Here is a 24,563-nt window from a genome sequence, read left to right as displayed (position 1 = left end):
CAACCTTGTGAGGAGGGGTGGGGGGGCTACAGTTCTTTCCCACTTTGTGGACCACGAGGCTGAGACTGGGGAAGGTTACCCTGCAGAAGGGCACAAGCTGGGCTTTGCATACAGGACTCCGCCACTCCCAAGCCCAAGTTCTTAGCCCTGGATATTTGCCTCTAAAGGCCACCTCCCTGCCCTTCCATATCTGGCTGAGGTTGGGAGATGGGGGTCATGACTCAGTTTCCGGTGATGGGCTCAGCCTGGTGACCCACTCCCAGTCAGCCATGTGGTCAGGCAAGTCATTCTCCCAGAAGATGCTTCAGTTTGACCATCAAGTGGTCAGCTCAATACTTCCCTTCTTCTCACTCCAAGCCCCTCCTCCCCGGGCCTGCAGGAATCTCTGGAAAAATGTTCTGGAAAAAACGGAGGCATTTTTACGACTCTCTCCTCACCTAAACCTGCTGGGCCGGGACAGAGCCCAGACCCTCAGGCTCTGACCGTTATCCTGCACTCTGGACCCGGGCAGCCCCTGGCTTTGATGTTGTCTTGCTAAATGTCCCCGAGTCACTGGCGGCCTCTGATCTCTCCAGCACCTAATAATTCAAACAGTCTGAAGTAGTGAGCAGCTAATCAGCTGGGCAAGCTTGCAGCTGCACAAGGAAGTTGACGGTAAAGGGGGTCCCTTTCATTCTTAGGGTCTCATTCTACAATGATGACCCAGACAGACAGCACCGTCCACTGGCCAGGGGGTGGGGTTAATTCCTGCAAGGACCTGGGTGAGGGTCTGCCCAGCTGAGGCAACCAGTTGCACGGTTTGAATCATGGCTGTCCCAGCCGGGCCATCGGGTGGGAATTAAAATTTAATTTAGAAAGTCCTGTCTCTGCGGCCCTGGTGGCCGTCGTCTGGGTGATTGACTGGCTGGTTTCTTTCACCTTTGCACGTCTTGGGTTTTTACTGGCAGAGGAAATGAAGGCTGAACTGGGGCAGGAAATTCCATGTACACAGGTGTTTCTGATTAGCCCCGTGCACCTCACCCAGGGGCACAACCGGGGGCTGAGATGCCTGCATGAGCCCCGGGCCCCTCTCTGGCCTGGCAATTGTGGCAGCTTTGCATCTAGGGAAGGCTGGCAGGGCACTCGCACTGCTGCAAGGCAGACAGAGGTGCCAACCAGTGGTCCGTTGCCTGGCCCTGGGAACCCGGTGACCTTCTGCCATGGACATGAGATCACACAGCACCCTTGGCCAGAGCCACCCCAGCCTCTGCATCTGCAGTGGGCGGCTGGTGCCACCAGGGCCTGACCTGGAGATTAGCATCGCCCTGAGGTGTGTTTACACATTGTAGCCAGCGCTTCATGTGGCTGACCTGCCCCCATTTTCACATCTTCAGAGGGGCTTAGAGATCCAAAAAGCACCTCCTCCTTTACTTAAAGGGTCTCTGGAGGGGTCGGGGAGGGCGGCCCTGGGCTTGGTTCAAGATGGCCATCTGTAGCAGTGGTTTCCGAGGCTAAAGAAGCAGCTTTCTTCATCCCATAATAGCTCTATGCTGCAGTAGAAGCATCCCACGATTATCATCCATTGCGCTGAGTAAAGTCACTCAGGGCTCCTTTACACTCAGTGTACCTGGAGGGAGGGGCATCCCAAGAAATGCTCACAGAGACACGCCGGCTGGCTCTGGGCAAATGTCCACTCCCGCCGTGCCCACGTTGGTTTTCCCATCTGTAAAATGGGCATCATAGGAACAAACTGCGCTGAATCAGCACATACATTAATGAGATAGTCTGCAAAATGTCAGCACATAGAGGATCCACAGAGCATGCAGCTCCTGGGAACATTCTCAAGGGAATTATTCCAAAGAAAAATTATTTTATGATAATTTTGAAGTATTATATTAACCACTGCAAAAACATTTTAACCAATTAAAATGCTCATTGGTTAATTACAGACTAAGGTGTACTGTGGTGCAATAATGTGTAACCAATAAGATCAATATGACAAGGATGGAGCCATATGAAATGTCCAAGAAATAACTGAAGAAAACGGGTCTGCATAGCCTGATTACAACTGTGAGAAAATGTGTACCCTGAGGAAGACTGGAGGGAGACGTAAGTGAATGTTGTTTACCTAAATATATTTCAGTCATTCACATCGTTAAATGCATATTAAAACACGAAAATTAAATAAGAGCAGAGACCGACAGGAATGTGTCTAAGTTATCAAGTTCCTACTTGGAGGAGACCCCATGTCATCAGTCCAGGACAAAATCCGTGTGGTCCCAAAGGCTGGAGAAAAGCCTGTGGCTGAGCTTTTGCCCCGTGAGGAACAAGGAGGCAGGGTCATCAGAATGAGTGTGGCCAGCACACGAGGCTCCGGGCTCAGACTGAGCATCCTGGGGATCTTGAAAGATATGGTGCTAAGCCACTGTCATAGTCAGCCCCCTCTAACAGCCTAGGGCCTCATGTGTCCCCTTGCCCCGTCACCTGGAGAGAGGCCTGGGCTCCCAAGGAGGGGCTGGGAGTGGAGCCTCACCCACATCCTCAGGACTCTGAGTGACACTCTGCTGACCCTGTTAGCTGCAGAGTAAGAGAGATGTGTTTTCATTGCTGTTACAAGTTCCCAGGCTGGGCCCTGAGCAGCCCCTTTAGAAAGGACCTCTTGTTCTTAGCGAAACACAAATAAATGCCTGCTGTGTGGGGCTATGTGAACTGGGAGGTGGAGGGGGGCTAAATGGAGACCTCAGAGAGCTGGCTACCTTGTTCCTGGGCCCCTGCCCAGTGGGCAGCAAGGCATACAGGGGGGCTGTCCCTCTCCCTCAGCAGACAACCCATCCTTCAACGTATGACTCCAACCCTGCCCCCTCAGAACCCCCTTCTGACCAGTCCAGCCTTTGCCAGTCTGAGCTCAGAGCCCTTCTAGACTCTGGATGTGGCCCTGGGACCCTGGAGGGCAGGAGCCGGGCCTCACCATTTCTGTGATGCACCGCCACAGCCCCCACACCAAGGCTCTCAGGATGAATTTTGGTACATTCTGACTGAATTGCCGTGGATGAAAATAACGGTTGGAATAGCAGCAGTGGTTTGTGAATTTCAATTCCTCTTCTAAAACCACTTGCAGATATTTCTGCTGCTTTCTCCCCCTCTCCCCTCCCACCTCTTCCTTCCCCTGAAACAGGAATTGTGAGACAGTAACATACACTCATTTTGCATTTGCTGCCCCTCCTGCGGTCATCGGTCATCGGTGTGGTTGCTTCAGGGGCTGAGCCTGGCTCTGACTCACCTCCCAGTCCCTGAGGCCCCAGCAAGCGCCATCAGATAGGAGGCTTGTTACCTTGGAGGGAAGGGGGCAAAAAGATGATTTCTAAACATTGTGGCCTTGGTGTTGGTCAAGCATGGTGCAGGGTCCTTCACAGGCACCCCATTTTATCCTTCCAGATACCCTATAAGACCTGTGATAGTCCTGTTTCACAGACAGAAGAAACTGAGGCTGGGAGAGGCTGAGCTCTTGCCTAAGGTCACAGAGCCAGTAAGCGGTAGAGCCGGGATCCAGACTTTGGCTGTCTGACTCCAAAGTCTAGGCTTTTCTTTGCTCTAAATCCCTCTGCTCAACTTCTCTTTTGTCTGAGGAATTCTAGGAAGTGCTGGTTCTGTTTCTCATCAGTGGGGCCTGATGCTCCCCATGGTCTCTGGGTGTTTGCACGTCATCCCCAGAGGCAAACCCTGGGTATGCAGAGCCTCATCCCAGGGTCCAGGATGTTCAAGTCCAGCTGGAATCAGAGGCCTTCTGGCCCCTCACCCTGCCACATGGAAATGCCATTTGTAGTGAGCCGTCTGTGGTTGAAGAGCTGCCTTTAGGTGCAGCGAGTCAAAGGACCACATGGAAATACTTTAGCCGGAGGCGGCACTGGAAAAGCCCTGGCTTGTAGCCATGAATGGCAGCAGGTCCAATCACACTAAGTTCCAGGTATGCATGTTGCCAAGAACGGAGAGGAGTCTGGAGACTGAACAGCTCCTCTGGCTCATGCAAAAGCCCCTACACGGTGCTAGGCACGTGGTACTCAGAAAACATAGATTCCTGTTCTCTGTGAGAGGAGGGCTGTGGCCCTGTGCACTGAGTGTCCAGGTCATGGAATGTTCTACGCTCTGGCTTTCTTGGGTGAGGGGGAAACCATGGGCTTCTGAGGTTGTAGATAAGTTGCGCAAGTTCCTACGTGCAAAGAGAAGCCATAGCTAGCATTTTCTGAAGTGTCCAAGACCCACAAAAAGCTAAAGACTGCACTACTCCAGAGCCTGCAGCAGGAATGAGTGGCTTAAGCCATTCAGCATGTCCACACATGAAAATCACCAGGGACAGCTGACTGAGGGAGACAGGCAAGCTAGCACAAGCAGGTGAGGAATAGGGATGGACCCTCAGGCCAGGCCGGCTCTCTCAGCAGAATGAAGCTCCTTCCTGCCTCTCTTCCCAGCCTGACCACACAGGCTGCAGAGCACAGGGGCCCACGTAAGGCCTTCGGGGAAGATGGCCTCCCCCAGCATCATCTGTGAACCTCATCTCCAAGCTCAGAGCTTCCTCCCAGGTGGGGTTGCCCCTTCTCAGAGCTCCAATTTCCCCATCAGCCTTGGGCCGTATATCTTCCCCTTCTTTCTACGGGCTGCTTTATAGCTTGCTGGAAACACCTTCCCTTAGCACTTCACAATGTATCACTTGAAAGCATCTTAACATTAATCAATGTGATTCTTTTTTAATTTGAAGGGGCTTATTTCTCCAAATGGCTTTCCTGATCTTATAGGAGGGCATGCTCTCTAATATTAAACTTTTTCTTTAAAAAGAGCAAAAAAAATGACTCACATCTGTTTGATATTTAATTCAAATTGAATGGCAGGACAGAAACAAAATTACACTGCAAAAGGCCATAAAGCGTGATGTTTAAAAGAGCCAAGCATACCAAACCTATATGCCAGAAAATTTGAAATGACAAAGGATAGAGGTGGTGTGGCCTGGGCAATGGGGTCTCTCCTAAGCAGAAGCTGGAGGGGTAGAAGCTAAGCTGGGAGAAGGTGGGAGCGGGGAGAAAGGCTCACTTTCCATGAGTGGACTTTGAGAGGGCTGGTTTCCAGCCACATGTGAGTTTGGGGGTCTGGGATCTGAGCCCCAAGCAGAGGTCCTGGAATCCAGTGCTGGCTGCTCCAGGTCAAGGGGTGGGGTAGTTGCCTGTCTGGGGCTCTCCAAGGGGCTGCTGGGTAATGCCTGGGTGGCCAGCCAGGCACTGCCCTGCTCTCGGTGTTCAGGAGGTCTTGGGGTTTGGCTACAGCTCAGAGAATTGAGTTTAAAGCCCCTCTGCTGCCTTCTGATCAGTTTAGCAGAGACATCAACATCCTGCGTCCCGGAGGGCAGAGAAACGGGTGGGGCTCGGAGAGCTGTGTTTTCCTCCAATCTTAGAAGGAAAGCAGCCTCTGAATGCCAGGCAACTTGTCACTGACCCCGAGCTCTGTGACAGAGGACCTAGGAAAGAAGTGAGTGTGGCCTTTTACTTCACATTCCTTTAAAGCCAGAGGGCTGAGTTCAGGCCCGGCACAGGCCCTCCAGTTGTGAACTGTCTGCTGATGCCTGTTAGGTGAGCTTTGACAGTGGTGCGCAGTCAGAGCTTGTGGGCTGGCGTGGGCTGCCCCTCACCAAGCCCAGGAAGGGAGGGGTGGAGACAAGAGAGGGATTTGGAGTAAATCAAATGCTGCGTCCCCCTAACCAGCTGAGTGAGCTTGGGCTCCCTTTCCCTCTCTGATCCTGCCTCTTCTTCTATATCATGGAATAGTTTAACATTCTCAAGGTTATCTTAAACATTTAGTATGATCAATATAAATGAATTCACTTTTAAATAGCCAAATATTTTAGTGTTTCTTAGAATGGTGACTCTGGCCTTTCCAGGGTTTCTGCAGAGGTACCATGCTTATTTCCAAGGCATTCATTTGTTTCTCCAGCCAGCACTTGAGCACGAGGCTCTGGAACTTTCTCCATGCAGTAGTGAGCTGGCGCTGTCTCACGCTGTTTCATAAAAGCTGATTGTTAAATGATTAAATTATATGTAATCACTCACTAAACTATTAAATTTTTAATGTAACTAAATTATGAACAATTATCTGAGCTTACTGTGAAATGATATTAAGTACAAAGTGAATAAATAATCAAAACTCACTGCTTCCTAATTATTTTACTGTACATTACTATATCTATGCCCTTGGGGCTATTTACACCGATTGTATCTGTGTGATGGCAATGCCACGTGATGGTGCACTTACTGTGCGTCTCTTTCCAACTCCACATTCAGTGATGTCATTTTGATACCTTGAAACTGACTATGGTAAGACAATTCACATCACAGACATCAGCAAACACTACAGTCAGAGCTCCCCCGCCACTCAGAGAGCTGCTAAACATTTGCCAGCACAATCCTGACTATAGATATCAGCAAAATGAAGTGTGCAGAGCTCCTGGTGACTTTCTCAGAATCACTTGGCCATGTTAAATGTCCTTTTCAATCCAGTGCTTTCTTCATCAGACTTAGCTGTTCCAGCCTTCCCAGGAACTGGTGGCCAGGTCTTACGGCATGCATCTCTTTATCCAAAACACTCCGGCCTTATCAGCATGCTTCTCTACCATTCATCTGGTGGGGTCACTTCTCTGCTTCTGCTTTTCCCTGAGCTGAGCCAAAACATTCACTCTGGTTTGTAAAGCAAGCTGAGAATCTCAAGCGGCAGTATTTTCCCTTTCTTTGTGGAGCAAAACCCACAGCTCACAATTATTATGTGGTTTTTTTCCTTTTTTTTTTTTTCTTTTAGAGATTGAGTCTCGCTCTGTCACCAGCCTGGAGTGCAGTGGCGCTATCTCAGCTCACTGTAACCTCTGCCTCCCGGGTTCAAGTGGTTCTCCTGCCTCAGCCTCCTGAGTAGCTGGGAAAACAGGCATGTGCCACCACACCCAGCTACGTTTTTGTGTTTTTAGTAGAAGACAGGGTTTCACCATGTTGGCCAGGAGGGTCTTAATCTCTTGACCTCTCATGAGGTCATCCATCCACCTTGGCCTCCCAAAGTGCTGTGATTACAGGCATGAGTCACCATGCTCAGCCCATCATGTGGTTTTCTAACCTGGGGTGTTTGATAGAGCCCAGAGGCAGGGGTGTGTGTGTGTCTGCGTGTGTGTGTGTGTGTGTGTGTGTGTGTGTGTGTGTGTTGGGAAATAGGGAGGGGAAGAAGAAGTCAGATCACATGAGGCTTTCTGATGTTTCAACTTGAAGTCTGCACAGCAACCACAGACCCTGCAGGCCCAGGGGAAGAGGAACGTAAAACTGAAAGACAGAGACCCCCGAGGATTAGCTTCCCGCCTTGGCCTCCAAGAGTGTCCACAGGAGACGACCATGTGTTCCTCAGTAATGAGGCCCAGCGCTGGATCTGGAAGCCTCCAACATCAAGCTTCCAGCCTGCCTGCTTCTAATACTCCCGGGGCAGCTCTCCAAGTCTGGGAGCTCTGGACCTCGTGCGTGTGTTTCTGAGTGGCGAAGGGCTGGGTGGTCGTGTCGCACCGAGGAGATGAGGCCCATTTGGAAACAGGAAACCCTGTTGGCGGGTAGCTGAGGAACGGGGTGTGGGGCCCTGCTGGAATTTACCATGGGCTTCCGGGCTCAGGGTCCCCTGGATGCTGCGGTTCCATTCACTGAGCAAGATCATTGACTATTCTTTTCTCACTCAGAGCACTTATTTATTTAAAGTGCATTTTCTCCTTTTTGTCACCAGCTGTACTGCAGTTTGCCTGAGGTTCCTCTCAGAGCTTTGCTCCCTAGGGGTCTGCTTTCATCCCACCCAAATTCTTCCTCTCAACTCTCTGTGTCCTGCCCAGAGGTCCCTGACTGAGGACCTACTGTGTGTAGGTGGCTGCTCGTCTACAGATGTGTCCAAGACGGTTTCTGCCGCAGGCTGGTCTCTGCCAGTGGGAGGTTCCAGCCAGCTGGCATGTGAAATGGGCCCGACCCTGCATCTGGCACACTTATGTTGTGTTTTTCATCTTCACTGAGGCGAGGGAGGTACTAATAGTATTCTCATCATATAGGTGAGGAAGAAGTGGCTTGGGAGAGGAAGGAAGTTTCCAGAGTCTGTAAGTGGAAGGCAGCAGAGATTTGGGCCTGTTGGCTTCCCGAGGACAGGTGTCTCTGCCCTGCCCCCTGCCTATCTTGGCGGCTGGTGTTCAAAGCAGGGCATCTGCTGAGGGGTGTGTGGGTCCAGCCAGGCTGTGCCTGGCTCTTCTCTCTGCTTCACTGTGTGGTACATGCCCTTCTCCCTCCCTCCTTACAGATGCTGAAGGCCACATAGGTTGGGGTGACAGTGATGGCAAGGATCTGTGTTTGCCCCTCAAGGGTTCCTGTATGGTAGAGTCCTCTGCAGTGTGACCTCCCTTCCCTCCTCTCCCTACTTGGTGGCCGCCCCAGGGCCCCAGGCGAGGCGAGGGGCACTGACATGGCATGCCCCCTGTGCTGGCCATGTGGCTGTTTGTCCTCGGCTCCATGCTCTCTCTTTCATCCTCTGCTCTGTACAGTGGGGAAGTCGATCCCTGCAGCCTGCATTCTCAGGCTTGCTGGTCAGCTTGCCTCTGGCTGGGTTCAGCCGATGGGGTTTGTGGGGCCAGAGAAAGAGAGAAGCCAGGGTATTCTTCCTCTGTCAGCCTCTCAGGTGGAGTCACCTCATCAGCTGCTGGCGGCAGCTGCCTCTGCTCTGTGTCTCCCCTCCCTCTAGGTACCAGCTTCCGTAGGGACCTCCATGGCATTCTAGCCCTGGGCTGGACATTCCCCGCTGTGACTCCAGCCTGGAGTCCGCAGCGGGAGCAATTCTGTTAATCTCTGAACTGCATCCCTTATTTGGCTTCTCAGTGATTCCATACCCAATTCCCTGAATTACATTGCTTGCATACTTAGACTGGTTTTTGTGTTTCTGACTGGATCCTGAATGATGGGCCTCCCTCTAAACAAGGTGACTTAATAGGGTCCATGTTCCCAGCCCATCTGTAGCAAGCTCTCTGAGCGAATGACATCATGACAGCCCTGGAGCCCTCAGAGAAGCAATTATGGAAGCCTAGCGTCTGGCTGCCTGGCTGAGCTCTTGCTCCAAAGGCCCTTGCCTCTGCCTTATTCTGAAGACTCTCATCTCTATGCCCTGCCTCCACATCCATAAAGGAAAGCGAGGCAGACATCGCAGCCCCGCCTCCTTGCAGCAGTTAGAGTGCTTGGCTCGGAGCCTGAGCCCTCCTGCTGGCCTTGCTCAGGACCTGCTGCATGTGAGCTATGTTGTCATGTAACACACAGGAAAGGTCGGAGAGGCAGCAGAGGCGGAAAGGGAGCCTAGAGCCTCCTCCACAGCTCCAGTCTCCGCAGGTTTTCTCCTCGTTCCTGGACTGATTTGCTTTGGATTCAAATCTGCTTGTTCTCAGACTCCTTCCTGGCCAAATGCCTGGAGCTGGACCCTTTGCTGCAAGTACCCCTTAAAGATGTGGGCACGGTTGGGGAATGGAGGGCATTTCCTCTGGAAAGAAAAGGCAGAGGATCTTGTAATGGCCCAGGAGTGGTGATATCCTTGCTGGGGTACACATTTTGGTGAAATGAGCCCCCTTGCCAAATGGACTCTAATACTCCTTCAATTCACATGCCTAGAGAAGAAAATAATCAAACTTTTCCGTCAGGGATCACCTGGCTCCCCATATCCCCTCACTTAGGATGTTTCGTTCCCACTGGAGCGTGTGATTGGAAAACAAAGGTAAATGGGAGCAACTGATTCCCGGATCTTTTTCCCTCAGCAGGATTAAACCTGCGTCAGCCATAACGCGTTTACGAACTCTAAAGAAAGATAATAACTTCCCTTCTCACGGCCCGGTCATCGGGGGGTAATGCATGTTTCCAATCAGCTGAGAATGTACCTGAAATGGTAGGTTTTATTTCACTTTAATCCGCCTGCGAGTTCACGTGAAAGGTAAGAGGAATCACAGCCCTGCAATTCAAATAGAGTTCATTAAACTCAGCATCTCCTCTGAACTGGGCTGTGTTGTTTACTCCTCCCCCATAGTCTTGGACGGGCTTTGAGGGTCTGGGGCGGTGTCCGGCGAATGGCAGGAATGCAGGTGAGGCTGCCACTGTGAGGGCAGCTGGAGGGAGGACCTGTTAACCTCATGGTACTGTGGCAACATCAGCCACCACTGCATGGCATGGGGTGCCATGGGGCGGATGCTGAGGAAGAGAAAACAAAGCAGGGCTGGAGAAGCTCAAACAGTAGATACAGTGGAAGGCAGGTGGCCCAGCTGGCAGCCTGTTGCAGGGGGCGGTGGAGTGGCCATGCGCTGTCCACACCACATGGGGCTTACTGGCTTCCGCACACCTCTTTGCTGGCTGCAGCGTTGCTGCTCAGTGGGCGGTTGGGGGAAGAATCGGTTCTCGGTTCCCATTCCAGTTCTGTTATTTAGACACTGGGAGACCTGGGAACACCCCCTTGACAAAGTCTTGCTCTACACATTTCTGTAGTGACCGTCCATTTGAAGAGGCAGGAACATATTTCCTCAATGGCCTGCTGTGAAACTGTTAATGCCACTCCTTCTATAAAACTCACTCCTTGGGGTTAAGCATTGCCTTCTCAGTCCTTTCTTGTTAGATGGAGTGTTGGCACAGGGAGGTGGGTGTTGCTAGTGGACGCATGGGGTGTGATCTGCGTCAGCTGGCCTGCATAGCCCAGGGGTGGAGAGAGGGGTCAGACTACAGCCTACAGAGACTTGGTGGGCAGCGGGCCTGGGCTCCGTCCAGCCAGCCCGACCTCTGATTACTATCCTCAAAGCGCCTCCGGGGTCTCCTGTGCTGGGGCTGCCCGCTGTGAGCCTCTGCTGGGGACAGGAAGTGCTGAGTGAGAACTGCCTCCCCGTGGCATGCACCCTGTCAAATCCATAAACCTTCCTCAGCAATCGCCACACAGAATCCCAAAATTCTGCTTGGGTTTGAGCTATAGAGGCTCAAGGACTGGAAGGAAGCACCAGCCTTGTTCTGCCCCAGCTAGAGGGTCTGCACCGCCCCTGCTACAGGAGGCCCACAGGAGGCAGAGACGTTCACCTCTACTTCCTGTCTGCCCATGGCTTCGTCGCCTTCTCAACCCAGCTGGCCGACTGACCTCCCACCACCATGGGCCTTGTCTTGTCCATGCTGGGCTGAGGGGCTTGGCTCAGGCTTTAGCATCCAAGGCGACTGCTGCCTTGACCAACCAAGCCCTACCTGTCTGTGTGTCAGTCCCTTGCTCAGCTCGGTGAAGGCCACCAGGCACACAACAGCCAACAACCCATGGCCCTTGTCTGCGAGGAGCCTGAAGTCTCACCGGGCAGACAGACACGGAGCGAGTGCCCCGCCATGGGTCTTTCTTCCTCCCGGCTGCAGCCAGGACCGTGCTGTCTAGCGTGTCTGCTGTTTCTTCCTCATGGCAGAGCCCCACATTATGGCTGTTTGTGGAGCATTTGCATGTCTCCCTTGAGGGAAGGCCGTGTCTCTCACGCACAGCTTGAGAAGATTGACATTCTTGCAAAAGCAGAGGAATGTGAGGGTTAAAATGCCTTAAAGGGCAAGGAGATGATTTCCAGATTTCCAGACAATGTCTCAGAGAATTGTAGTGCTCTGGTATATGCCTGAATGTAACCAACGTAGCTCCTTTTGTGCCTGCGAGTAGACTGAATCCACGTGTCCACATGCCTTCAGCTCATCCGCCAAACTGGACAGTGATAGCTAACGCTGTTGGCCCTTATGTCTGGGCGCCTTACATGTGGTACCTCACATTGACCTTCACAATGGCTCTAAGGAGGTAGGTACTGCCATCTTTCCCAGTTTCTACAGGAAGAAACTGTGGCACAGGGAGATTCAGTCACTTGTTCAAGAGCACAGAACTAGGAAGTGGTTGGGGGGCGGGGGTGAAGAATTCTAACCCAGGCAGCAGTCTGACCAGAGGGTCCTAGCTTGGAGCAGTGTTCATGGGCACTGTATGTTCGTGTTTGGTGTATGTCTGTGCATACCTGTGTGTGTGCATGTGTGTGTGTGTGCGCACATGCATGCATGTTCACTCAGGCATATGAGCTGCCCTGCAGTGGGAGCTGAGAGAAGGCAGTGGAGATTGTTGGGAGGAACTCACCGCCTGCTCTGGCTGTCTGAGCAAGTGGAGGAGAGTGATATTAAGTGTGAAGACCAGGACCTGAAGCCAGCCTGACAGTTCCAGCTGTTTGGAGAGAGTGAGGGTGGGTGCCATGGATCTGATGATTTCAGTGATTTTCTACTCAAGAGAAGTGGAGTCTCAGATGGACAGAGCTTAACTGTCTTAAAAACTTGGTACAGGGCAAGGTGTGAGTTTCCCGGGGAGCTTGTGTGAACTGTGAACTGGTGGAGTCTAAAACAGCAAGCCAGATGTTTCCTGGCTCCCTCCCACCCTGGTCTGGCTGTCTTCCTTCAGCTGCTGTGCAGTTCATCCTGGGTACCTGAGGGACTCACAGAGGCTTCGCCCCAAAGGTCTGAGTTGCAAAGTCCCCTGTGGAAGAAACGAACTGCTCCCTCTCGCAGGACCCTAGCTGGGAAGGGTTTACTCCTCACTGGAGGGAAGAGTTGCTCACTGAGGCCCTGGAGCGGGGTGCTCAGGGGCAGCAGCTGGTTCCCAAGTTTCTGTGGTGGAGCCGGGTAACAGCTGGAGACTCTGGTGTTTCTCCACCAGCTCCTCTCTCCAGCCTTTGGTGTTCAGGTGCAGTCTCCAGGCCGTGGCTTCTCAGGTTCTCTATGTGGGCGGCTGCTCTGTAATGCATAGCTGGCGAGGGGACCATTTTGGTCTGTGACAGATCACTGCTGCTTTTTAAATCTGTATGTGAAATATAAAGACTCTTCCAAGATAGTGAACTATATCACACCAAAGTATACTGGCTTCTCCTTGCCAGCCCTACCAGGGCATCTCCCATTACACTAACCCTGCCTATTGGACCTTCTGATGCAAGAAACAGGTTAAAATCCCCTCCCGGTTGCCCACCACATCCATGGCTACAACTAAATCCCTAGTTGAGGAATCATGGAGCCTAGGTAAGCCCTTGGGTTCTGAAGCCAGCTTACTGGGGCGTGAGTCTTCTTTAGCTCCACGTGGATGGTGAGCCCTCCTCTCTCAGGTCTCATGATAGTAGTTAACCTTTATTAAGCGTGTGCCGGGCACCGACTGAGTGCTTTACAGGTACCACATCCTAAGACCCTCATAACTCTAGCAGGTAGTACTATTATCTTACCCATTTTCCAGAGGGAGAAATAGAGGCAAGAGCGGGCTAAATTACTTGCCCAAAGCACACATCTACTGATGGTATGATGTTGGGCAAGATATGAAACCTTTCCAAGTTTCAGTTTCCTAATCTGTAAAGTGTGGTTAATACCATTGTCTATCTGGGATGTTATGAGCCTTAAATGGGGCAATACACATAGCACCTAGCAGAGTGCCAAGCACATGGTAGGCACTCAACAGGCAAGGCCACTTAAGGGAATGTGAACCCAGCTGGAGGGGAGAGAAAAATACAATGACTACAGCACTAATCACAGTGGCGATCGAATAAGTAAGTCACTCCTGAATGCTGACTTTCCTGAGCACAATGTAAACTCCCTGAGGAAGTTTGCCTTATTCACTTCTGTTTCTGTTCCGTGGCTTTGCACACATCTGGCACAAGGTGGGTGCTTGGTGAAGGTTTGCTGAACACATGAGGAACTGCTTGGGGTCATTCACAGCATCGGACAGCCCCTTCCTGGCAGCCCGCTCTCCCTGCCTTGTGGCTGTGGTCTGAGTGTTTTTGCTTCATCCCTGTAAGGGAGGAAGCTTCCCAAGCCAGGGCAAGCCTGGGTCTTGCCCACTGCTGTTTCCTTCGTGGAGAAGATGCTCAGGGCCTGTGAGTGAAGTTGGACCTCCTTGTAGCTTGTGCTGGGTGCAAAACGATCTGCCTTTTGGGCAGAAAATAAATTGTTGGCAGCTGCAGACCCGGGGATTTCAGTCAGCCAGGGGAAAAGGGCCATGCCTTTGGCGCCTCGGACTCCCTGGATAGTGGGGTCTGGGATCATGGTGACCACACAGATCTCTCCCTGCATCACACTGGTAAATGTTGTTTCTAAACCATGCTCTCCCCTTCTCAGCATGGTGTGGCAAGTGGCTGCTCCCCTTGTTCACTGAGAAAATCCTCCCACCCTTGGCACACCTGGCTCTTAACAAGCCTCTTATTTGGAAGGACCACCCCATACCTGTTTGTGTGTGACCCACCCTGAGCGAAATAACTGCTGGACTGAAGTCTCACACAAACCCCCACCCCATCCACTCATTCCCTGAAGATCTTTGTCCTTAGGTCAGCCAAGGCTTTGATGCAGGAGTAACAGAGAATAGGGAGTGTGAGGATGAGGATGATGATGGGGACAATGAATTTCCAGGCAGGCCCAGCTCCCAGCTCCCATCCTCAGGAAACCCTGAGCCCTGCCTCCATCCTTTCCAGAAACGTGAGTCCCACCTTTCCAATTTCCTCTTACACCTCGTCTATTTCCCACTCCCACCTCTGCATGACAACGTGGCGTGCATTTGGCCCATCTGGGGATCAGGGAATCATATTGGGTGTGCCAGCTTAATGAAATACTTGCAGTTTATTAAACTCAGGCTTTCCTAAGCCCCGAGTGCCTGTGGGTATTTGAAAGCTGAAGGTAACCCCAAGCTACCACAAATATAATTGTTACATGTGTCCACGCATTCCTGGTGCAACCTCAAACTCCCGCTCTTAAGCAGCATGCAAAATGAACAACATAAAGTAACTCCTAGTAAGACAAGAGGGGGAAACGTGTGGAAATGCTGAGAGAGCCTCCCCAGAACCCCTCAGGGCCTCTAAAAATATATGAAGTTCCCATTACCTTGCATAGCTCTGGCCACAGAGGGTGCTCCTCCACCCCAGGCTATTTGTTCCGTGTTTGCAGAATTGGTTCATTATGAGCAAGGCAGCCAGCGGGTTTTGCATGTCAACCTTGCATGATGCAGCTCAAATATTTCAAGCCCTGTTTCATCTAGCAGAGGTTTGCTCTAGTGGCGGGGCTAGTAGAGTGCACCGTCTGGGGGTTCCCTCTGGAGCTGTATTTCTGTTCCTCCTCCAGGGCTTGGCTGGAGAGGGCTGTCCCAAGTCTGGGAAGGGACGTGGAGAAACCCCAGGCAACCTGGAGTCTGCTGCCCTGAACCCGGGGGAGGCTGCTCCTGGGAGACGTCTTCCCATTCGTCAGTTTCCTCAGCCTCAGATCTGTAAATCAGCGGTGAAGGGCTGACATGGAAATAGCAGACAAAGGCCTCCAGGGATGTGCCTTCTTCTACGCAAAGTAGCATCTGGATGCCTGAGAAGGAGACTCTGTTGACGGTGCTGAGGGGGACCTGCTCCAGGTACCTCAGTGTCAGACCGTTTACCCACACACAGCCCTTGTGGCTCAGGGTCTTGAGGCAGAAGGCCAGAAGAGCACTGCCTTTCTCCAGGTAGGGCTCCAGGGACAGATGACGCCGGGAGAGGTGGGGGAGCTGCAGCTGGAGGTGGGTGTCCCGCCCCCGTCCGAGCAGCAGGGGACTGGTGTCATGCTGCAGCCGTGGTGGGACATTGGCAAAGGCAGATGGGCCCAGCGTGGGGTGGTACAGGCTCACTCGCAGGACCGTGAGGGGCTTCTCCATGGAAGAAGGACTGGGAAGATGGAACATAGACACATAGGCTCAGCTTGAGCCAGAGACCTCTGTGGCTCCCTCAGCCCAGACACACTGGCCCACCTCAGGGACCCTGCACCTATTCGTACAATCATTCTGCTCAAACCAGAATGGAGCCAAGACTGGAATTGGTGTGGAAGGTCATAAGCTTAGTCTCTCCCATACTCCGAATAGAACATTCCACCTACTCTCTGTGATGTTTGGATTTCTGTAGCATAGGTATGGCTGTCCTTGCCTATGAAAGGGATAAGGCTTGTTGGCTTGCAGGGTGGGGTTTTGGTGATTTTTTGGTTATCTGGAGGCAATTTGGCTTTGCTTCTTGGAAAGGAAAGGGCAGACAGACCGGCTATACCTTCCTTATATCTGACAGTCACACAACAAACCCTTGCTGAGTCCTCCTTTGAGCCAAGCAGGGAGCCAGCTGCTGGGGAGAAGTAGATTCAACAATGAACTGAGCCCTGACACTTGGGAGCATCCACTGGTGGAGGAGAGAGGTGCTTCTAGCTCCAGGGTGTCTGGAGGGACACGGAAGCAGGATGCTTAGCCTGGCCACCAGAAAGGCTGCCTGGAAACCCCAGTGAAGAGTAAACACAGCTAGCACGCTCCAAGTGGTTACTATTGGCACTTGCTGGAAGGCCATTTACAATGGCCAGCTTTGTTCCCGCATGGGTTTGAGGAACACAATCTCTGCCATATCCACCAACACTATGTGGCCCAGGACCTGCCATCACCTTCAACAGAACCAAGGGCTGAGCAGACTTGAATAACTAATTACACCCCCAGGCCTTTGCTCACATTATTTCTCTCCTAAGAATGCTTCTTCCATCCCAAACTCTGTGTCCAAATACTGCCCATGGTTCAAGACCCTGTTCAAATGTTACCTCTCCTAGGAAGCTCCCTTCCCCGGGAAAGGTGACCTTTCATTGCCTTCTGACTCCCACAGCAGGGAGGATCTCCCAGGACACCTGACCATCCTTACTCCCCATTCACTCCATCTTTGCATTTCATGCTCAAGTTCTGTGGGCCCTTCTCCTGTCTTCCCCCAGCTCCTCTCCCTGTCCCTGAGGCCTCCTGATGGCTGGGTGTGGTTGGGGCTGCAGTTCTTGCTGCCCTGTGTCCCACTGCCCAGTACAGATAGAGCCTGGCCACCATAAATGTCCAGGGCACATTTGCCAAGTGGCTAAATGAGAAGCCCCCCCCCCCCCCCCACCACACGGTGAAATCACTCAGAGAGACCACAAATGGGATGGGGTCTCAAAGGCCATGAGACAGGGAGCCTGTTGCAGGTGGCTGGAGCCCAATGTCCCTCCAGGTCTTGAACCTGCTGCCCCTCCTGCCTTTTAGATGCAGTAGGTTAATGGCTGGGACCTTTTCGTCTTTTAGTGAGGGAGCCCCTCAGTGCACTCCCTTTTCCATAAGGCACAGACACACATACGCCTCTGCCCACACCCCATCTGGCTGTAGTCCTCCTTTAAGCCAAGCAGGGAACCAGCTACTGGGGAGAAGCAGATGCAAAAAAAAAAAAAAAAAAACCTTTTTTTTTTTTTTTTTTTGAGATGGAGGCTTACTTTGTCACCCAGGCTGGAGTGCAGTGGCCTAATCTTGGCTCATGGTAACCTTCGCCTCCCAGGTTCAAGTGATTCTTCTGTGTCAGCCACCCGCGTAGCTGGGATTACAGGCTCCTGCCACCACAGCCGGCTAATTTTTCTTTTTATTTTTTTGGATGCAGGTTTTCGCTCCTGTTACCCAGGCTGGAGTGCAATGGCGCCATCTCGGCTCACTGCAACATCCGCCTCCTGGGTTCAGGCAATTCTCCTGCCTCAGCCTCCTGAGTAGCTGGGATTACAGGCACGCACCACCATGCCCAGCTAATTTTTTGTATTTTTTAGTAGAGACGGTGTTTCACCATGTTGACCAGAATGGTCTCGATCTCTCGACCTCGTGATCCACCCGCCTCGGCCTCTCAAAGTGCTGGGATTACAGGCTTGAGCCACCGCGCCCGGCCCTTAATTTTTGTATTTTCAGTAGAGATGGGGTTTCACCACATTGGCCAGCCTGGTCTCAAATTCCTGACCTCAGGTGTTCCTCCCATTTCAGCCTCTCAAAGTGCTGGGATTATAGGCGTAAGTCACCAGGACTGGCCAGAAAGCCTTTTCTTGAGGTGTGGGATATAGACTCAGCCAAGGAAGCTGGGCTGGGCAACCATGCTCTCAGGCCTGGCTGGAAACACAAGAGTTCACTCCCAGAAACTAATCTCACAGCCCAGAGACCCTGAAAGAATCCCTCAGGAAGAAAGATTCCCTGTTGCTGTGTAGCCTTACTCTCTGCTCCACTGAACCCTCCAGAGCTAACAGAAGTCTCCCACCAAAGAGGAGCCCATCCACCAGAGCCTGTCCTGCGTCTTTTGGATCCCAGCTGTTCTGGGCAAACAGAAACCCAAGCCTACAACTCCATCCTGTGGGATGAGGCAGGAGGAAGACACTCCAGAGAGTGTGTAGGGGGAGCCCTCCTCCCAGCCCCACCAGGCTTTCTCCCCTCCCATGGGTTCAAGTCCCTGTGGCTTCTACCTACCTAGACACATCTGGCTCTAGTCCCGCAGCTGTGAGCTCTTGAGAGGGTTCAGTGGGCTGGTCTGGGTCGGGCTGGGGAGGGCTCTTATGGCTGCGGTTCAGGAACATGATATGTCAGAACACACTTCAGTTTTGTCGCATGCTTCCTTTTTCCCTTTAGGAAAGAAAATGGAAGTGTAAGTTTTCATTGCAGAAGTGCAGTTCCACTGCTGGGAGGTTGAGAAACCCCAGTGTGGGGCCCCTTCTGAGATAGATGGCGTGCCTTCCTGGGTTTCAGTTCTACCAGCCTCTCCTACCCCACCCCCAGGGACCTTACAACCTGAACCCAGGGTATCTGCAAAGTTCCTCTCCACCTCCCAGTAGGATGAGACCAAAGCAGCCCAGACATGTTAGAAAAAAGAGCCTTTTGGGACAGAGGGCTACTGGACAGGAAAGCCCCCCGAATGTGGGGGACCGTGGAGAGCATTCTGGCTGGATAGAGGCTGACCGAGGAAACTGTAGGCAACGTGACACTTTCCTGACGGTCTCAGGAGAGGGCAGGGCCTGGGGATGGGGAGGATGGAGGGGGCAGAAAATGGGCACTCATAGAAGATGATCTCTCCTGCAGGACAACGAGAAGGCGGTCTCTCATGCCCACTCCCCACCGCCCGAGCCCTGCTGGTTTGTGTGTAGTTTGGAAGGGGTGAAGATGGTCGCTGGTCCAGCACTGTGGGCTCTGGCTGCCTTGGAAGTGGCTAAATGTGAAGATGCTAACCCTTCACATGGCCCAGCAATTCATAGTCCACCAGTGTGTTCAAATCACCTGCATTATCTCCTAGGAGTTTGATAGTTCTATATGTACTTTTTTTTTTTTTTTTTTTTGAGGTGGAGTCTAGCTCTGTTGTCCAGGCAGGAATACAGTGGTGCAATCTCAGCTCACTGCAACCTCCGCCTCCCAAGTTCAAGTGATTCTCCTGCCTCAGCCTCCCTAGTAGCTGAGATTATAGGCGCCCACGACCACACCCAGCTAATTTTTGTATTTTTAGTAGAGATGGAGTTTCACTGTGTTGGCCAGGCTTGTCTCAAACTCCTGACCTCGTGATCCTTCTACCTCAACCTCCCAAAGTGTTGGGATTACAAGCATAAGCCACTGCACCCGGCCCTACATGTACATTTTAATTTTTGTGACGTGTAAGGTTTGTGTCTAGATTTTTTTTTTTTTTTTTTTTTGCCTATCAATGTTTAGTTGTGTCAGCACCATTTTCTGAAAAGACCATTTTTCTTCAATGCTTTCCCTTTAGCCCTTTTTCAAAGATTGGTTTACTGTATTCATGTGGGTTTATTTCTGGGCTCTGTACTTTGTATCATTGATCTATTTGTCTAGTCTTGATTGCTGCAGCTTTGCAATAAGTCTTGAAGCTAGGTACTGTCAGTCCATCAATTCTGTTCCTCTCTTTCAATTTTGTCTTGGCTCTTTCAAGTTGTCTCTCCATGTTAGAATAAGTTTGTTAATAGCCATAAAATAACTTGCTGGGATTTTGATGAGATTGCATCAAATCTATCAATAAAGGAGGGAAGAACTGACATTCTGATGGATTTGAATCTTCCTATTCATGAACATGGAATATTGCTCCAATTATTCAGTTCTTTGATTTCTTCATCAGAGTTTCATGGTTTTTCTCATACAGATCTTGTACATATTTTGTTAGATTTATACAGAAATATCTCTTTTTTGGATATTAATGGAAATGCCATTGTGTTTTTGATTTCTCCACTTGTTCATTGTTGGCATATAGGGAAGTAATTGATTTTATGTATTAATCTTGTATCCTTCAACCTTCCTTTAATCACTTATTAGTTACAAGAGGTTTTTTTTTTTTTTTTTGTCAATTCCTTTGGATTTTCTACATAGACAGCTTGTCATTTCCAAATAAAGACCATTCTTTTTCTTCCTTCCCAATATGTATACCTTTTTTTATTTCCCTTTTTTATCTTACTTCAGTTGTTAAAACTTCCAGTATGATGTTGTAACAGAATAGTGAGAGGGGACATCCTTGTCTTGTTCCTGATCTTAGCAGGAAATGTTCTGGTTTCTTATCAGTAAGTATGACATTAGCTGTAGGATTTTTGCGAATGTTCTTTTTCAAATTAAGGATGTTTTCCTCTATTCCTAGTTTGTTGAAGACATTTTACTCCAAAGTAACTGCCAACTTAGAATTTCATACCCAGATAAAGAATCCTTCAAAAATGAATATGATGTAAAGGCAATTTCAGAAAAAAACTGAAGAATTTGTCAATAGTACACCTACTCTAAAGTAAATTCTAGTGTTCTTCAGGCAGAAGAAAAGTAATCTCAAATGAAAGCATAGAAATGCAGAAAAAATGAAGAACGATGGAAATGGATTTATTCATATCAATCAAAGTGAATATTACCTATATGAAAAATAATAACAAGACGCTTTGTTTTTTAAACTTTCGTTTAAGTTTCGGGGGTCCATGTGCAGGTTTGTTACATGGTAAGCATGTGTCATGGGGCTTTGCTGTACAGATTATTTCATCACTCAGGTATTAAACCCAGTACCCAATAGTTACCTTTTCTGCTCCTCTCCCTCCTCCCACCCTTCAACCTCAAGAAGACCTCAGTGTCTGTTGTTTTCTTGTGTTCATGAGTTCTCCTCATTTAGCTCCCACTTATAAGTGAGAACATGTAGTGTTTGGTTTTCTGTTCCTGTGTTAGTTTGCTAAGGATAATAGTATGATGACATTTTAAAATGTGTTTAGAATATGTGTATAATTAAAGTACATGACAACAATAACATCAAAGGCAGGAAGAGTAAAAATGTTATTATGGTGTCCCAGGGTTCTTGCATTGTCCAGGATGCAATAAAACGACAAATTTAAGGTAGACACTAATAAGTCAAAGATGTATGATATAATCTCTAGGATAATCAGTAAAAGAATAATAATGCCTTAGTGACAAGCCAATAGATGGGAAGTGGAGTAATAAGTTATCATTGACAATGAAGGCTGAGGGGCCTTGGAAAGGCACCGTGGAATAGGGAGGACATCTAAGTAGGGAGGATGAGGGCAGCCCCAGACCAGGCCTGCATCTGGGTCAACTGAAGGGGAGAAGCAGGGCTCTGGCACTGGCTCTTCTGGACAGATACTGACTCACTCCAGGAGTTCACCTCCTGCCTTCTTCTAGGCTGAGGCATGTGGGACCCTTAAGCATGGTGGCGTTGGAGGCTGTTTCCTCTAAGGATCTCTGAGTCTGCTCCTTTCCTGGGCTACTCCTCTGGGGACATCACTGGTCACTCCTGGGCCTTTTCTGACCACCCTGAGAGTCTCAGGGCCAGGTGCTCAAATAACTGACCTGGAAGCTCCGCGATGGAAAGTGACCAGCTGAGATTACACAGTAAATCTGTAGCACAGCCAGATGAGGACTTAGGTGAGCTGACTCCCAGCCCTCAGGCCTAATTGCATCACACCTCCATGGTCCAGGTAGCTTAACAGCTGTGCCACATACTCCCTCTGGGTCATACTTTGGGGCCAGTGTTACGGGTCTGGAAACAAGCATGGCTCCTGGTTCCTCAATAGCAAGTCAAGCAGAGAGGTGGAGGTCTGGTGAGAGAGGGCAGTGAGGGGCAGGGCTAGCCCCCAGAGCCACAAGATGTTTGCTAGCAGACCAAGCAAGACAGGTGACTGAAGCTCAATGAAGTCTCCATTGCGGTCTTTGTATCTCTCTAATTGCCTTTTCTTGTGTCTTTCCGCCATCCCCTGTAACCTGGCTCTTCCTGCTCTTGGGGAAGGGTGGGGAGCAAAGCTCAGATTACTGAGAAAATCCTCTTCTGACAAATCTTGGAGACTTGCTACGACTCCTCTAGAAATCTAGGGAAGGCAGTAGTAACCTAAAGGAGTGGTTCCAAGAGCATGCCAGACCTGCTGCTTGCCCTGTGTGGGAGAAAAGCCAGGGTAGGCGAGGCAACTTACTGAAAACCTGAATGGTCACTCACTCCAAGGCGAGAGAGAAGCCATGTGCAGGGTAAGCAGCTGGACTCGGCCCAGGCCGCTTGCTGGCACCACACCCCTACTCAGTGCAGTGATAGACATGAATGACTGAAAATCCGAATGGCCACTCCAAGGCACCGCAAGGGCTACAGAGGCACATGGATGAGGCTGAGCCCACTGAGCGAAGGTGGCTGGCCATGCTCCAGAGCCTTTCCTGTCATCAGTCTCCTTGGTCCAAAGACCACCTGGCCTGCTCAGTGTCCCTAAACCCTGGGCAAGGGCTGCCTCTTTGGGACCCCAGTCTGGGCAAGACCTCAGTGATCCCCAATTATTCCTGCCCACCAGTACAGTAAGGTAGTGGGAAGAAACCTGGCAGGGGGCTTTGCTGTCCCTAGATATGTGACCTCAGGCAAGTCCTACCTCCTCCCTCAGACTTAATTTCCCTCTCACTGCCTTAGTTTCTCTCCCACTGCCTTCTGTTGCAATCATGCATAATGAGGGGAGGGCTATGTCCATGCTCACAGCCCTGGTGTGGGAGGGTGACTGGGCAGAGGAGATGTGTTCACAGTGCCTGTGTCCTTAATAACCTGGGTCACAGCAGTTTCCAACAAGAAAGAGAACTGAAACAACCAGGGAATTCCCTGGCAAGGAGAAGTCCTGCCTAGGCTGCATATTTCAGAAGCCAGGAGGAATACCCCAGGTTTGTGGGAAGGAGTCTGCATACACAGTGCTCGTTGTTGGCTTTCTGGAGGTAGAGAGGAGTTGGAAGTCCACGAAGGAAGAGTGAGAGCCCAGAAGGGTGAGAGCCAGGGCAGTGTTGGTTTCACTCAGCCTGGTCCCCTTGGCTAGGACATCTTCTGATTGGGTGTTAGGATCCTGGGGTGTATTACATTAGTCAGCAAATGTACCCCATCATGTGCTCAGGGAGGACCCAGGGACAGAACAATAGCCTCCCCAGGAACCCCCCTGAAACTCACCTCCAGGGCTTTCTCCAACATTAGCCCAGTGAGGCTTCTGTTACCAGGCTGACTTGGGTCTGAGGCTTGGCTCCTACACATAACAATGGTGTGGCCTCAAGCAAGTTAGGCAGCCTCTCTGCGCCTCAGTTTTCTGCTCTGTAAAATGGGGACGCATTGCTGTTGTTGTGAGGACTAAATGAGAAATGTGCAACGTGTCAAGCACGCGGTGAGAATTGATAAGTGAGAACCGCTCTTGGTAGAACTTTTGATGGCAGAGTAAAAAACATACTGGGGACAGGAGCTGTCAGAGGAGACTTAGCAACGGTACACACAAAGCCGCAATTTTCACACAGCTCCAGTTTTTGCTTAAAATAAACATGGCTTTAGAGTTGAATTCCTAATGTGCATGTTTCCTATAAACTCCATTTTAGATTATGATACAGTAAAAGGAAGTCTCCAGGTTATTGCTGGGACCTGTTTCCCTGATGTCCAAGAAGGCTCTCCATCTCACAGATGAGCAAGCTGGGGCTCAGAGCAGGTTGTTGACTTGCTCAGGGTCATCCTTCTGGGAATTTTCAGAACCAGGATTTGAACACAGTCTCTGAGACTTTTGGGCTTAACTATGAAGCTTTCAGGGCTCAAAGGTAGGGCGTCTGTAGAGTCCAGCTGCCTGGCCTTCTCAGAATGCGTGCTCCAGCTGGCTGGCCAGCAATGACACAGCGGAGAGCGCATCGTCCAGCCCTAGCGAGCTAATGCGGCAGGCTAGAATGTGCGGAGTCCCGCTGGCCTGTGGCCACCAGGTGGCAGCATTCCTAAACTGGTGATCCTGTCTTGGGGCCCAAGAGGGAGGACAGTTCGAAAGGTTGGGGAAGCCGTGGCAGGAGGTGGGGGGGGGTCCTCCCTTCCCTGACCCAAAACACCCTGAACGGACCCCAGGTGAATCTACAGGCAATCTCCCTCCCACTCATAATGAATATAGAGCTAAAAGAAGGAGTCAGAGCTGAGGCTGGGGAAACAGCCATCGCAGTCACGGGCGCCGGGACAGAAGGCTCAGAAAAAAGGTGGAGCGACCCACCCGAGGATGCAGATTGCATGCCTGCAGAGCAAGGATGCGCAGCCACTACCTGTCACGTCCTCCCCAGAGAGAGGAGCTCAGTGGGGAAATGCACCCCAAGGCTCAGCCCAGGCTGACCTGGTGCATGGGAGGCTCTCAGCATGTGGATGGAGCTGTTGCCACTGTGACTTCAAAGACAAAACACCATACCCTGCTCCAACCAGACCCTCAGGGAAGAGA

At 50.9% G+C, this 24,563-nt stretch overlaps 2 protein-coding genes across 2 annotated transcripts; both read right to left on the bottom strand.

The window, feature by feature from the left end:
• Positions 1-9,928: 9,928 nt before the first annotated feature.
• On the bottom strand, positions 9,929-13,544 carry DCANP1 (dendritic cell associated nuclear protein). Its single transcript, XM_032246939.1, is given in 3 exon segments — positions 9,929-12,164; positions 12,167-12,709; positions 12,712-13,544. Coding segments are annotated over 3 exon segments (744 nt in total). The 5' UTR covers positions 12,842-13,544; the 3' UTR covers positions 9,929-12,093.
• A 1,005-nt stretch (positions 13,545-14,549) lies between these two features.
• On the bottom strand, positions 14,550-17,258 carry TIFAB (TIFA inhibitor). The gene has a single exon (XM_032247061.1). It carries the CDS (start codon positions 15,748-15,750, stop codon positions 15,109-15,111), a length of 642 nt encoding a protein of 213 aa, XP_032102952.1. The 5' UTR covers positions 15,751-17,258; the 3' UTR covers positions 14,550-15,108.
• Between the last annotated feature and the right edge of the window lie 7,305 nt (positions 17,259-24,563).

The sequence above is a fragment of the Sapajus apella genome, unplaced genomic scaffold, assembly GCF_009761245.1.
Source record: "Sapajus apella isolate SASKATOON/1434 unplaced genomic scaffold, GSC_monkey_1.0 scaffold1, whole genome shotgun sequence".
NCBI lineage: Eukaryota > Metazoa > Chordata > Mammalia > Primates > Cebidae > Sapajus > Sapajus apella.
The sequence above is the reverse complement of the archived record's forward strand: the minus strand, read 5'-3'. Positions and strand labels throughout refer to the sequence as shown.